The sequence below is a fragment of the Pristiophorus japonicus genome, chromosome 20 (genome assembly GCF_044704955.1).
Source record: "Pristiophorus japonicus isolate sPriJap1 chromosome 20, sPriJap1.hap1, whole genome shotgun sequence".
In the NCBI taxonomy this organism is placed as follows: Eukaryota; Metazoa; Chordata; class Chondrichthyes; family Pristiophoridae; genus Pristiophorus; species Pristiophorus japonicus.
In genome coordinates, this window is record NC_091996.1 from 39521509 (window position 1) to 39536516 (window position 15008).

The 15008-nt window shown below is 42.6% G+C and overlaps 1 protein-coding gene across 1 annotated transcript in view; it reads left to right on the forward strand.

Annotated features, from left to right (window-relative positions):
• Positions 1 to 15008, forward strand: part of LOC139232489 (protein Niban 2-like) — a 238739-nt gene that overhangs the window by 175733 nt on the left and 47998 nt on the right. The window contains exon 6 of the mRNA XM_070862786.1: positions 4069 to 4184. Coding sequence (XP_070718887.1) covers positions 4069 to 4184 — 116 coding nt within the window. The remainder of the gene's footprint in view (positions 1 to 4068; positions 4185 to 15008) is intronic.

Consider the following 15008-nt stretch of genomic DNA (forward strand, 5'->3'; position numbering starts at 1 on the left):
CAGTGGCATCTCCTTGAAGAAAATAATAATTAGGATGAACTGCACTAAGTTTACTTGATACTGTTTGCAGAGGACACACTTGCAGAATATTGTGAGGTGCTGTATTGTAGGCAAGGCCCATTTAGTCATGACAACTTTGTGTGAAAATCAAGAAAAAAATGGCACTTGCACCAGATGAGGTAGGAGTCCAAACAATTTGAACAAGTGGATTGTTTATTTTTGTTAGTACCTTACCATCAGCAGATGGGAAAATTGATCAAGGGCCAGAAAGAAAACGAGTAAGGAAAGACCGTTAACTCATTTTAAAAGTTGAGGAAGTCTGGAAGGAAAAGGAAATTAGCAATGAAGTTCAAAGCTGCACATGTTTCATAGAGATGGTCATGTTTCTCTGGTGCGGAACAAGCAGAGCCTAATGCTTTAGAAATTGTGACTGAGGCTGAAGGCAAGCTGGTCAGACATTGCATGAATCATGCTGTCGAAACCTGGTTCAGTTGCTCAATTTTGTAATATTTGGATATTCATCAAAGACTTAAGTGGCATGGCCTTGTTATTGCTTTAGTTGGCAGAAGGGAAAAGTTTACAAGTAAAATGGCAGGTGAGGTGAAGCAATGGCACCTGTTTGGGATTATTTGGAATTGAAAGAAGTTGAATTGATGTCACGAGGGAGACAAAATGAAAGTCGTATTTGAATTGATGAACATGAATAGTCCACGGTTAGTGATTGGGATTTGTCCCTCCAGGGCACATGATGCACTCTGAGGTAAGGGTATGTAACAATGGGTGACATCAACCTAATACAAATTGAGAAAGGTCAAATGGAAGGTGGGCACCAGAATCTGAACTGGTTAATATGGTAAAAATGCATTTAATGATCCAATGTGTTGAGGACTTGGTGAGGGGTAACTTGCACCTGGACCTGTTTCTTGCCAGCATTATACAGCATTGTAATTAAGACTTTGGAATCTAGGAATTATTGAAATTTGGTGATTATCTCAATTTATTTAATTTTTCATTTGAACTGCAAATTCCATAAGTGGACTTGCAGCTCCGATGATCTGAAACTTATGCCATATTTCTCAGGCCAAGAGTTACCAAAAGAAGCAGCTGTCAATCAAGTTGAAAGACATGATCGAACAACTTGAGTAGCTTTGTTACAGCAACAAATAACTGACCCTAAATAGCAATGATTTCAAATTCAATTTCACTGTAGCTTTTGCTTGTGGCTAGATCAGTATTTGGAGATGATCATTATTTTAAAAGCACAAAGTAATTGCCCTTGTGTTGAACATATTTTGAAATGCCTTTGAGCTCTAAACTCATGCCTATTTAATATACTGAGTCAGGGACCATTTCCCCCACATGCTGTCAACGCATGAAGGATAACAGGGCTTGCATTTATATAGCACCTTTCATGACCTTCAGAGATCCTAAAGTGCTTTATAGCCAATGAAGTATTTTTGAAGTGTAGGCCAATTTACACACGGCAAGTCCCACAATGTGATAACCAGAACATTAGTTTTTAAGTCTTTGGATAAATATTGGTCATGACACCGGGGAAAACTCCCCTGCGCTTCTTCGAAATAGTGCCGTGGAATCATTTACACCCGAGGCCTCAGATTAACCCCTCATCCCGTGTAGTCTAGGTTATGTGCTCAAGTCTCTGGAGTAGGGCTTGACCCCACAACTATCTGACTCGGAGATGGGAGTGCGACTACTGAGCCATGGCTCAAATCATGCAGACTGGATTTGGTTCCAGGCACTAAAGTGAATTGAAGGTCTATATTTAAAAGCAGTTTTGACATCTCCAAACTATCAGATGAGGAGGAGCACACAATAAGCACCTGTGCTTTCCCCCATTGTTCTCACTTGTATCCATTCACTTGAGCAGTACGTGTACATCTCTGACTTAATCCATATTGATCAGACCTTTCTCGACTGACTATACATGTCAGAGTTCAGACACCAGGATTACTTAAAACCTCACTAGCAGATCTTTCTTGGTATTGGTTATGGTGACTTGGAGGATATGCTGTTTTATAACAAATGGATATTATTGAGCAAGTGTAACTGAGCTAGACTACTGACTGTACAGTAAACACAAGGCTTCTAATAGGCTTATAGATTAATGTTCCTAATAAATATAGGTTTGGTGCTCATGATTTACCAATTACCTTTAGGCAAGACTCTTCCAAGCTCCGCCTCATTACTTGCTCCCATTTATTCTGTTGGGTTTGGTCAACATTCTGAAGGATAACTGTTTTGTGTGTACCAGCTGTGACCTTTCTGTGAAAATCCTCTTTCTACAGTTTGTTGTAGGCTCAAAAACTTCAGTGCTTGAATATTTGATGATAAATACAGAAACCCCCGGTTACAATTTGATCCAATTTATTTGCCGTCATGGTGCAGCCTTTTATACTTCCCTCAGTGTTAAGGAAACGCCATTAAACAGTTTTTATATGCTGTTAGCAGGGTCTCAAAAGGCTATTCAGCTTTTTTTTCCCCGAGGGGAAGGCTGCATATGAATGTTGTTCCTTGGGGTGAAGGATGTTGTTGAAAAGTTAAACACTTTGCTACATCTGCCAAGCAATGCTAGTATCAAACTCTACCAGTTCAATGTGGTGAAGTTTAATTATTCTTCTCTGCCCCAACAATATTATACTAACCCAAACCTCAGATCAGCATCTAGTGCACCAGTGTAGCTTTTCAATTTCCCATACCAGCCTCTAGATGATAGTTTGTAGAAAATTATTTGAAGTGTTACATAGAATGTATAGCACAGCAATAGGCCATTCAGCCCAACCGGTCTATGCTGACGTTTATGTTCCACACGGGCCTCCTCCCACTGCCCTTCAGCTAACCCCATCAGTATATCTTTCCATTCCTTTCTCCCTTGTATGTTTATCTAGCTTCCTCTTCAACACATCTGTGCTATTTGCTTCAAATACTGCTTATGTTGTGTGGTAAACTGCTACCCATGCGAACCAAGATATCTTTAATAAAAACAGCAAATGCTGAAAATACTCAGCGTCAGGCAGCATAGTGGAGAGAAAGAGCGAATGTTTTGGGTTGATAACCCTTCATCAGATGCTGCCTGACCTGAGTATTTGCAGCATTTTCAGTTTTTATTTTAGATTCGAGCAGCCGCAGTACTGTATTTTGCTCTTGTAAGATCTCTCTAACTTGGGATCCTTACAACCAGCAGAAAGAACAGGCTTTCAGCTCCATCAGCACTGGCTGATTTGAAATGTGTCCTAGATGGAAAAGGTAGTATACTAATCACTTCTGCTCTTAATCGTCCTTCTCCGCGCCCCCCCCCCCCCCCCCCACAACAAGCCAAACATCATAAAACAAAACCTGCTGATACAAAATAGGAAGTTGGGCAAACAGTAAGGGAAATTAGAAAATTCTTCAGAAAGACATACATTGGCAGAATAATAATTGGCAAATACAATTTAATGTGGATAAGTGTGAGGTAATACATTTTGGGAGGTAAAAACAGGGCGCATACACTTAATAGCTAAAGGATGCTGATGAACAGAGAGACACATGTTCAAATACATAATGCCATGAAAATGCTCGAGCCAGTAGCTAACGCCATATAACATTTTAGATTTTGTGGGAAAAGACCATTTTCTTTTGGTTGAGTCCAGAATGAAACGACATCAATTGAAAATTGTCAGAGTGGGGAGAGGTTACACACACTTTATTTCAGTGAGAAGCATTGGAGCACGGAATCCTTTGCTTGAGGCAGTGGCATTCCATCTTTTATGGGAAAATTCGATAGATATTTGAAGCTGAACAAGATGCAGGAATTTGAGGAGAGACCAGGCCAGTGAGATTAGATTTGGAGTGCACTGTTGACACATGGCAGCCTCCTATTGCTATAAACATCTGAGTTCCGCCATTGTTGATTCGGTCAACTGGACTGTTGTCGTGCTGGGTTGCTTGATCTTAATGTCCTGCATTATTCATGTGCATGGTGTCGTGCGGTAGTTATAACAATGTATTTTTGGGGCGTATTGGAGAGTTGTTCAATATATATAAACATTATTTCCTTTTCTACCCCAGGATTGCCTGAAGATTGCAAAGTAGAGACACCAGCGTTCACCGATGCTGTCCGACTGTACCGACAGTCAAAAGATCAATATGGCACCTGGGACATGCTGTGTGGCAATCAAGCACAGGTGAGCTGGTTGTAAATTACCGCACGAAGGTCTATAATGTCCTAGTCGCACGTACTTGGCCAACCCAAGTAAAGTATGTTAAACAGTGGGCCCTCTTTAATGCCAGCCTGGTTATGTAGCCTTCAAACAGTGGTGCTTCCTTTGTAAGCCACCACTCTGTACAATGCCAGCAGCCCAAATATTTCATCCGTCATGCCAAATTCAATTAATGTTCCACTCGATACCTGCTGAACTCCATCTCCATAGAGTGATTCATTCCGAAGGTTATGAAGCAATTCACTTAACTTGGCATCACATTGTACGTTGATAGGCTCATTGATCAAGAGCAGCTGATGCAAATAAAAATGGCAAGCTTAGCATTCAATGACGCACATTTCCAGTCTAGTTTGACTCAAATATTGCTGTAGTCTGCTCTGCCTTCCTTTATGATTGTGAATAACAGACCTGATGATGCATCTGATATCCATAAGTTTCAAATATAGCACCTCCTGTATTTTCATGATCAGATTAAATGCCAAACACCCAAAGTTCTTGTGTGTCTTTATTCTGTCCTGACCATGAGATGGACAGGCCATGTTATTAGAGCAGGCAAGGATAGATGACCAAAGTGAGTCCTTTATGACCTTAATAATGGCAAGTGGACCCCAGGCCAGGTGACGTGTCATTAAGACCCATAAAGTAGAATTTCATGTTTTTCTATCACTTTTGATGGATGCGAGAACCTATTAACTGAATGAAGTGGTGCACAGCTCTTTGGTCTGCGATGAAGGTACTTGAATAGCACCACATTCATGAGCGAGGAGTAAAACGAGCAGCAACAGTGGACTTGAACCCAGCAAGCGCAAGGTGCCTTCCCACATAAAATATGCAGAAGATATCCGATGTCTTTGGAGTCACGGGGAAAATATGAGGAAGCGAATGCTTGGTATTTCCAGTCACCTTAAAATGCAAGATTACCTACATGTGCATTGCTACATCTGGTTTCAAAGGAAATGAGAAGACCTGATGTGTGCAGCTGTTCCCCTGGCTGCCCACACATTGAATTTACTGCTTCTGGCACATGTGGGTTCAGGAGTGCAAGGGTGACCAGGCTCATTGCACTCCAGAGCACAATGGTACAATGTTGGTTAAAACTGTTCTCCTTGAGCCAGCACAGTGTGACTGAGTATTGAATCATCTCCTTGGCAAGTCACAGTGGAGCCAGCAGCTAATTATAGAGCAGTTTAGATGCTCTGTACCAAGACTTTTTTTTCCGTCCACTTTTTTTTCCGTCCACTTTATGGGCCCAATTTTGGCCATGACTTGCATCAATTTTTTTGGAGCAAGTTTTTTTTTCTGACGCAAGTTTTAAAGAAAAAAAATGCCATTTTCCCCCCAAAACTTGTTCGAGTAACTCCGTCAGGTATGATTTTTTTTTTTTAGTTTTTTTTCAAAAGGGGGTGTTCCCAGACACTTACACCAGTTTTGGCCATTTATGCCACTTTGGCCAGCTAAAACCTACTCCAAATCCACTTAGGTCAGCGTATGTGGCCAGCTCTGAAAATCATTGCGGACAGTTAAGAAATCGGCGCAGGTTAGTACATTTAAAACACCAAGACTTACAAAGCACTAAACAAAGCATAAAAGTAATGAGCAATCAATCAATAATAAATTTAAAAAAAATAGAAGTCCTACCTTTATGCCAGAATCAAGTTTTTTTTTTAAAGTTCTCTCTCTCTCTCTCTCTCTCTCTCTCTCTCTCTCTCTCTCTCTCTCTCTCTCTCTCTCTCTCTCTCTCTCTCTCTCCACCGCCCCCCACCAATCAAGACTCTCAAGCGCAACCATCAATAAATAAAACTCAAGTCCTACCTCAGCCCAGGAAGTCAGCGGGCTGGCCGGTGCGGGGGGCCACTCAGCTGGGGGTAGGGTGCGGGGCATCCCTTCGGCCGGGGATAGGGGCTGCGAGCGGCGGGTCCTGCTCACAGCCCATAGGACACGCTGGGAGGGCAGGAGCATGCGCGCAGCTGCCGGCACTGTTTTTGGCGCTGGCCTGTTGCTCCGCCCCCACTTCTCTAGCTACGCCACGCTGGAACACCGGAGAGCGGGCAAGATGGGGCCCTTTTTTTTTTTTTCGCTGCCATTTCCAGCACGCAAAGTCGCTGCATTTAAGGTAAGTGTGCTTGAAAAAAGGGGTTGGGGAAAATTGTGTCCTATTTCCCTATAGGCATAAATTTGTCATGTAAATTGTAGTTTAACAACATGGGTCTGTGTACATCAGGAGAGTGGGCAAGTCAGTTGGATCAGCTGACTTAAAGTTAGTCTCAAGTCTGGTTAGTTAATATATGCCTTTCCATTTGGGCCAGAGGCTGGGGGGCTGCAGGCTCCAGTGGAACTACCCCAGCCACGCCCCCATCACGAGTTGCCACCTTCAAGAGGAAAGTAGAACATTTGGAGGGAAAGTCCGATTGACTGAAGACTTTTTTTCCCTCTAAGTTTTTAGCTTTTGTGTGAGAACATTCTTCATTGGTGCATTATTTTTCTCCGTCTTTCTGTCCTCTGGGCTGCATTGGCAGTCACTGCAACTACATTGGCAGCAGCATTTGTAAACACATCAACATTAGAATCACCCACCCAACCCATGTTTGAGATACATCTGGTCATTTTTACTTTAACCATTAGGCTGCCAGCAGTTTCCGAGAGATTGGAAGTCTTCAGCTCGTGCATTGTGACACTGGTACTGTAACCATTGCATTAATAAAGCTACTTGAGTATTAGAAGTAGTTATGTCCTTGAGATAAACCTAGAGCAGTATTTCACCTGTTAGTTCCTCCTGTTTCTGGAAGAAACTTTTATAACTTTTTAACCGAGTGCCACGACGAGCATAATCGGCTGCAGAGCGAAGTTTCTGTTTGCTCTGTTCCAGCAATGTGCATTATCCCTAGCCTCACAACAACACTACCTATTGCATGAGTCTATCATTTCCACTACCTCATCCAAGTCTAACTAGTCTATCTGAGTGAGATCACCAGATAATGCTAGTTTTGTGCTATTATATACTAACTTGGAACTTGTTTCACATTGGCCTTTACACCAGCAGAGGCAGCAGACTGCCATCCTATCAAATTTAAAGCCAGTTCCCAGAAATTAAATAAGTGTGCTAACTCACTTCATTATGCAGTTAGATTTTGCTGGGTTTTTTTCAGAACATAAGAACATAATATAAGAAATGGGAGCAGGAGTAGGCCATACTAGGGGGATCAAGGGGTATGGCGAGAAAGCAGGAATGGGGTACGGAAGTTGCATGTTCAGCCATGAACTCATTGAATGGTGGTGCAGGATCGAAGGACCGAATGGCCTACTATTTTCTATGTTTCTATGATTCTATACGGCCCCTAGAGCCTGCTCCGCCATTCAATAAGATCATGGCTGATCTGCCACTTCCCTGCCCACTCCCCATAACCCTTTATCCCCTTATCGGTTAAGAAACTGCCTATCTCTGTCTTAAATTTATTCAATGACGCAGCTTCCACAGCTCTCTGAGGCACCAAATTCCATAGATTTACAACCATCTGAAGAAATTTCTCCTCATCTCAGTTTTAAATGGGCAGCCCTTATTCTAAGATCATGCCCACTAGTTCTAGTCTCCCCCATCAGTGGAAACATCCTCTCAGCATCCACCTTGTCAAGCCCCCTCATAATCTTATACGTTTCGATAAGATCACCTCTCATTATTCCAATGAGTAGAGGCCCAACCTACTCGACCTTCCCTCGTAAGTCAACCCACTCATCCCCGGAATCAATCTAATGGACCTTCTCTGAACTGCCTCCAAGCAAATATAATCCTTTCGTAAATATGGAAACCAAAACTGTACACAGTATTCCAGGTGTGGCCTCACCAATACCTTGTATAGCTGTAGCAAGACTTCCCTGCTTTTATACTCCATCCCCTTTGCAATAAAGACCAAGATTCCATTGGCCTTCCTGATCACTTGCTGTACCTGCATACTAACCTTTTGTGTTTCATGCACAAGTAACCCCAGGTCCTGCTATACTGCAGCACTTTGCAATCTTTCTCTATTTAAATAATAAACTTGCTCTTTGATTTTTGTTTTTCTGCCAAAGTGCATAACCTCACACACTTTCCCACATTATACTCCATCAACCAAATTTTTGCCCACTCACTTAGTCTGTCTATGTCCTGTTGCAGGTTTTTTGAGTCCTCCTTACACATTGCTTTTCCTCCCATCTTTGTATCATCAGCAAACTTGGATATGTTACACTCGGTCCCTTCATCCAAGTCGTTAATATAGATTGTAAATAGTTGGGGTCCCAGCACTGATCCCTGCAGCACCCCACTATTTACTGGTTGCCAACCAGAGAATGAACCATTTATCCCAACTCTCTGTTCTCTGTTAGTTAGCCAATCCTCTAGCCATGCTAATATATTACCCCCAACCCTGTGAACTTTTATCTTGTGCAGTAACCTTTTATGTGCCACCTTGTCAAATGCTTTCTGGAAGTCCAAATACACTACATCCACTGATTCCCCTTTATCCACCCTGTTCGTTACATCCTCAAAGAATTCCATCAAATTTGTCAAACATGACTTCCCCTTCATAAATCCATGCTGACTCTGCCTGACTGAATTATGCTTTCCAAATGTCCTGCTACTGCTTTTATAATGGACTCCAACATTTTCGCAACCATAGATGTTGGGCTAACTGGTCTATAGTTTCCTGCTTTTTGTCTGCCTCCTTTTTTAAATAGGGGCATTACAGTTGCAGTTTTCCAATCTGCTGGGACCTTCCCAGAATCCAGGGAAGTTTGGTAACTTACAACCAATGCATCCACTATCTCTGCTGCTATTTCTAAAGACCCTATGATGCAAGCCATCAGGTCCAGGGTGTTTATCTGCCTTTAGTCCCATTATCTTGCTGAGTACCGCCTCCTTAGTGATTGTGATTGTGTTGGGTTCCTCCCACCCCCTATAGCACCTTGACTATCTACTGTTGGGATATTGTTTGTGTCCTCTATCGTAAAGATTGATACAAAATATTTGTTCAGAGTTTCTGCCATCTCCATATTCCCCTATCACTAATTCCCCGGTCTCGTCCTCTAAGGGACCAACATTTACTTTAGCCACCCTTTTCCTTTTTATATACCTATAGAAACTCTTGCTATCTGTTTTTATATTTTGTGCTAGTTTACTTTCATAGTCTATCTTCCCTTTCCTAATCATTTTTTTAGTCATTCTTTGTTGGCTTTTAAAAGCTACCCAATCTTCTGTCCTCCCACTAGTTTTGGCCACTTTGTATGCCCCTGTTTAATTGGATACCGTCCTTTATTTCTTTAGTTAGCCACAAATGGCTATCTTTTCTCTTACACCCTTTCCTCCTCACTGGAATATATTTTACTTGAGAGTTGTGAAATATCTTAAATGTACGCCACTGTTCATCAACCGTCCTACATTTTAATCTATTTTCCCAGTCCACTTTAGCCAACTCTGCCCTTATACCTTTGTAGTCTCCTTTTGAGATCCAACTTTCTTATCCACCATCTGAAATTGAAATTCAACCATGCTCTGATCAATCATTCCAAGGGGATCCTTTATTTAGGAGCTTGTTTATTAATCCTGTCTCATTACACAGGACCAGATCTAAGATAGCCTGCCCCCTGGTTGGTTCCATTACATACTGCTCAAGGAACCATCCCTTATGCAGTCTTCCTGAAGGCTACCCTGACCAATTTGATTTGTCCAATCAATATGGAAGTTAAAATCACCCATGATTATTGCTGTTCCCTTTTTACAAGCCCCCATTATTTCCTGGTTTATACTCCGACCAACAGAGTTGCTACTGTTAGGGGGCCTATAGACTACGCCCACCAGTGACTTTTTCCCCTTATTATTCCTTATCTCCACCCAACCAATAACTGATTTTAAATTCTTCCAATTTTTTCCATTGCTTCTGACCATTTTGAAGGTGGAGACAGCTTTAGTTTTTTAAAGAAAAAAAAGTTTGTTAAAAAATATTCCATACTGTACCAAGTTTTTTTTCTCCAGCCAATCAAAAGTTGAACATCCACGATTTATCTGGCTATAATCACTGGTGTAAGTGGGTCAAATGGATTTCTTAGTGGGAGGGGCTCCCACCGAACCAGGGGTGGTGGGGGGAATAGAATTAGTTCTAACTGATTCTGTGGTAGCTGTAGTTTGTTTCTTCCATCCGGTCTTTCTCTGCACTGTATCTGGTATTCACTATCATAAAGTGACTAGCACAGACCATATCATTGACGCTGACCCACACAAGCTTAGTTGCATGAACTTGTCCATGCTGTGCTCGAACTTTAGTTGTAACTTGTCAGTACTTCAGAAACGACAACTTCCCACAAGGGTCAAGGATGTCTCTGAGCGGGTGCAGGACATTCTGAAAAGGGGGGGTGAACAGCCAGTTGTCGTGGTGCACATTGGTACTAATGATATAGGTAAAAAACGGGATGAGGTCCTATGAGATGTATTTAAGGAGCTAGGAGCTAAATTAAAAAGTAGGACCTCAAAAGTAGTAATCTCTGGATTGCTACCAGTGCCACGTGCTAGTCAGAGTAGGAATCGCAGGATAGCTCAGATGAATATGTGGCTTGAGCAGTGGTGCAGCAGGGAGGGATTCAAATTCCTGGGGCATTGGAACCGGTTCTGGGGGAGGTGGGACCAGTACAAACTGGACAGTCTGCACCTAGGCACGACTGGAATCAATGTCCTAGGAGGAGTGTTTGCTAGTGCTGTTGGGGAGGAGTTAAACTAATATGGCAGGGGGATGGGAACCAATGCAGGGAGACAGAGGGAAACAAAATGGAGACAGAAGCAAAAGACAGAAAGGAGATGAGTAAAAGTGGAGGGCAGAGAAACCCAAGGCAAAAAACAAAAAGGGCCACTTTGCAGCAAAATTCTAAAGGGTCCAAGTGTGTTAAAAAGGCAAGCCTGAAGGCTCTGTGCCTCAAGACGAGGAGTATTCGGAATAAGGTGGACAAATTAATTGTGCAGATAGCAGTTAATGGATACGATGTGGTTGGTATCACGGAGACATGGCTCCAGGGTGACCAAGGCTGGGAACTCAACATCCAAGGGTATTCAACATTTAGGAAGGATAGACAGAAAGGAAAAGGAGGTGGGGTGACGTTGCTGGTTAAAGAGGAAATTAATGCAATAGTAAGAAAGGACATTAGCTTGGATGATGTGGAATCGGTATGGGTGGAGCTACAGAATACCAAGGGGCAGAAAAAGCTAGTGGGAGTTGTGTGCAGACCTCCAAACAGTAGTAGTGATGTTGGGGAGGGCATCAAACAGGAAATTAGGGGTGCATGCAATAAAGGTGCAGCAGTTATCATGGGTGACTTCAATATGCATATAGATTGGGCTAACCAAACTGGAAACAATACGGTGGAAGAGGATTTCTTGGAGTGCATATGGGATGGTTTTCTAGACCAATATGTCGAGGAACCAACTGGGGGTTGCCATCTTAGACTGGGTGTTGTGTAATGAGAGAGGATTAATTAGCAATCTCGTTATGCGAGGCCTCTTAGGGAAGAGTGACCATAATATGGTGGAATTCTACATTAGGATGGAGAATGAAACAGTTAATTCAGAGACCATGGTCCAGAACTTAAAGAAGGGTAACTTTGAAGGTATGAGGCATGAATTGGCTACGATAGATTGGCGAATGATACTTAAGGGGTTGACAGTGGATGGGCAATGGCAGACATTTAGAGACCACATGGATGAACTACAACAATTGTACATTCCTGTCTGGCGTAAAAATAAAAAAGGGAAGGTGGCTCAACCATGGCTATCAAGGGAAATCAGGGATAGTATTAAAGCCAAGGAAGTGGCATACAAATTGGCCAGAAATAGCAGCGAACCCGGGGACTGGGAGAAATTTAGAACTCAGCAAAGGAGGACAAAGGGTTTGATTAGGGCAGGGAAAATAGAGTATGAGAGAAAGCTTGCAGGGAACATTAAAATGGACTGCAAAAGCTTCTATAGATATGTAAAGAGAAAAAGGTTAGTAAAGACAAATGTTGGTCCCCTGCAGTCAGAATCAGGGGAAGTCATAATGGGGAACAAAGAAATGGCGGACCAATTGAACAAGTACTTTGGTTCGGTATTCACCAAGGAGGACACAAACAACCTTCTGGATATAAAAAGGGTCAGAGGGTCTAGTAAGAAGGAGGAACTGAGGGAAATCCTTATTAGTCAGGAAATTGTGTTGGGGAAATTGATGGGATTGAAGGCCGATAAATCCCCAGGGCCTGATGGACTGCATCCCGGAGTACTTAAGGAGGTGGCCTTGGAAATAGCGGATGCATTGACAGTCATTTTCCAACATTCCATTGACTCTGGATCAGTTCCTATCGAGTGGACGGTAGCCAATGTAACCCCACTTTTTAAAAAAGGAGGGATAGAGAAAACAGGGAATTATAGACCGGTCAGCCTGACCTCAGTAGTGGGTAAATTGATGGAATCAATTATTAAGGATGTCATAGCAGTGCATTTAAAAAGAGGTGACATGATAGGTCCAAGTCAGCATGGATTTGTGAAAGGGAAATCATGCTTGACAAATGTTCTAGAATTTTTTGAGGATGTTTCCAGTCGAGTGGACAAAGGAGAACCAATTGATATGTATTTGGACTTTCAGAAGGCTTTCGACACAGTCCCACACAAGAGATTAATGTGCAAAGTTAAAGCACATGGGATTGTGGGGGTAGTGTACTGACGTGGATTGAAAACTGATTGGCAGACAGGAAGCAAAGAGTAGGAGTAAATGGGTACTTTTCAGAATGGCAGGCAGTGACTAGTGGGGTACCGCAAGGTTCTGTGCTGGGGCCCCAGCTGTTTACATTGTACATTAATGATTTAGGCGAGGGTATTAAATGTAGTATCTCCAAATTTGCGGATGACACTAAGCTGGGTGGCAGTGTGAGCTGCGAGGAGGATGTTATGAGGCTGCAGAGTGACTTGGGTAGGTTAGGTGAATGGACAAATGCATGGCAGATGAATTATAATGTGGATAAATGTGAGGTTATCCACTTTGGTGGTAAAAACAGAGAGACAGACTATTATCTGAATGGTGACAAATTAGGAAAAGGGGAGGTGCAACGAGACCTGGGTGTCATGGTACATCAGTCATTGAAGGTTGGCATGCAGGTACAGCAGGTGGTTAAGAAAGCAAATGGCATGTTGGCCTTCATAGCGAGGGTATTTGAGTACAGGGGCAGGGAGGTGTAACTACAGTTGTATAGGGCCTTGGTGAGGCCACACCTGGAGTATTGTGTGCAGTTCTGCTCTCCTAACTTGAGGAACGACATTCTTGCTATTGAGGGAGTGCAGTGAAGATTCACCAGACTGATTCCTGGGATGGCAGGACTGACATATCAAAGACTGGATCAACTGGAGTTCAGAAGAATGAGAGGGGATCTCATGGAAACATTTAAAATTCTGGTACGGGTTTAGACAGGTTAGATGCAGGAAGAATGTTCCCAATGTTGGGGAAGTCCAGAACCAGGGGTCACAGTCTCAGGATAAGGGGTAGGCCATTTAGGACCGAGATGAGGAGAAACGTCTTCACCCAGAGAGTGGTGAACCTGTGGAATTCTCTACCACAAAGTTGTTGAGGCCAATTCACTAAATATATTCAAAAATATATTCCTTACTACTAGGGGATCAAGGGATATGGCGAGAAAGCAGGAATGGGGTACTGAAGTTGCATGTTCAGCCATGAACTCATTGAATGGCGGTACAGGCTCGAAGGCCGAATGGCCTACTCCTGCACCTATTTTCTATGTTTCTACAACACATATTTAACCTCTGATCGCTGCAAATCTGTTTAAGTAACACACCTTCTACCGTTCTAACACAGGGTTATTTAAATACAGTGCATGGATCGTAACCAAATCGTGGAGATGGGAATATCCTGTCCGAGAGGAACATGAAGTAAATGTCGTGCACTGTGCACAATTTATTTTATTCAACATAATTATGTGCTGTTTTTTTTAAACAAGGGCAATCATTTGCATTTTTCTGTGGACTCGTATTGCATCCTCTAAAATAAGACTTATTCAATACAACAATCGTGCAGTTTTTTTAAAATACCCTAAAATCCTTTTTTCTGCCGAGGAAATGGGACACACCTTGTCTGTCAGCCTCTCCACATTTGTTCATGCTGCTTTGTATTAGCAGTCTTAAGAATCCGAAAACCCATGTGTAGAGGGTAGCTAGGTTCAAATAGTGCAGGTTAGGAATTCAATCCTTGGCCGATGGGATTCCAACACTTGCCCAGTATTGCTGGCAGCAACATTAACATTTTGAATAAAATAAATTCTTAATTATTTGGGCATGGCAGGTGGGCAATTGTGTTGATCAGCACCAATTCTGGCTAAAGTATCACTGAACTTCCTAAAATAAAAGTCTCTCACTCCCAAAGAATTTGGCCTCCTAAAAATAACAATAACATTTTAGTGAAAACCAGAGTTGTTTCATACCCTGCCTTCTCGATAGTGCTGGTATCCTTCGCGTCATGCCCAATGGGACTCGTGAAATGTGTGTGAGAGGTAGTTGTACTCGTAATGGATTTCCCATTCAAAAATTCGTGCCATAGACGGTGGGCACAAAGGCAGTGGGGCCGAAATACAGACACGCCCGAGACCTGGCGCACCAACGATTGCATACCTGGTTTTACTGCCGCATTCAAAGAGGTCACCACCTGACCAATATTCATGTCTTTGTCGTTTTTTCCCAACAAGACCGGAAGTCGGTCATAATCGGGGCGGAAGTGCTGCTGAGGGGTGGGATCG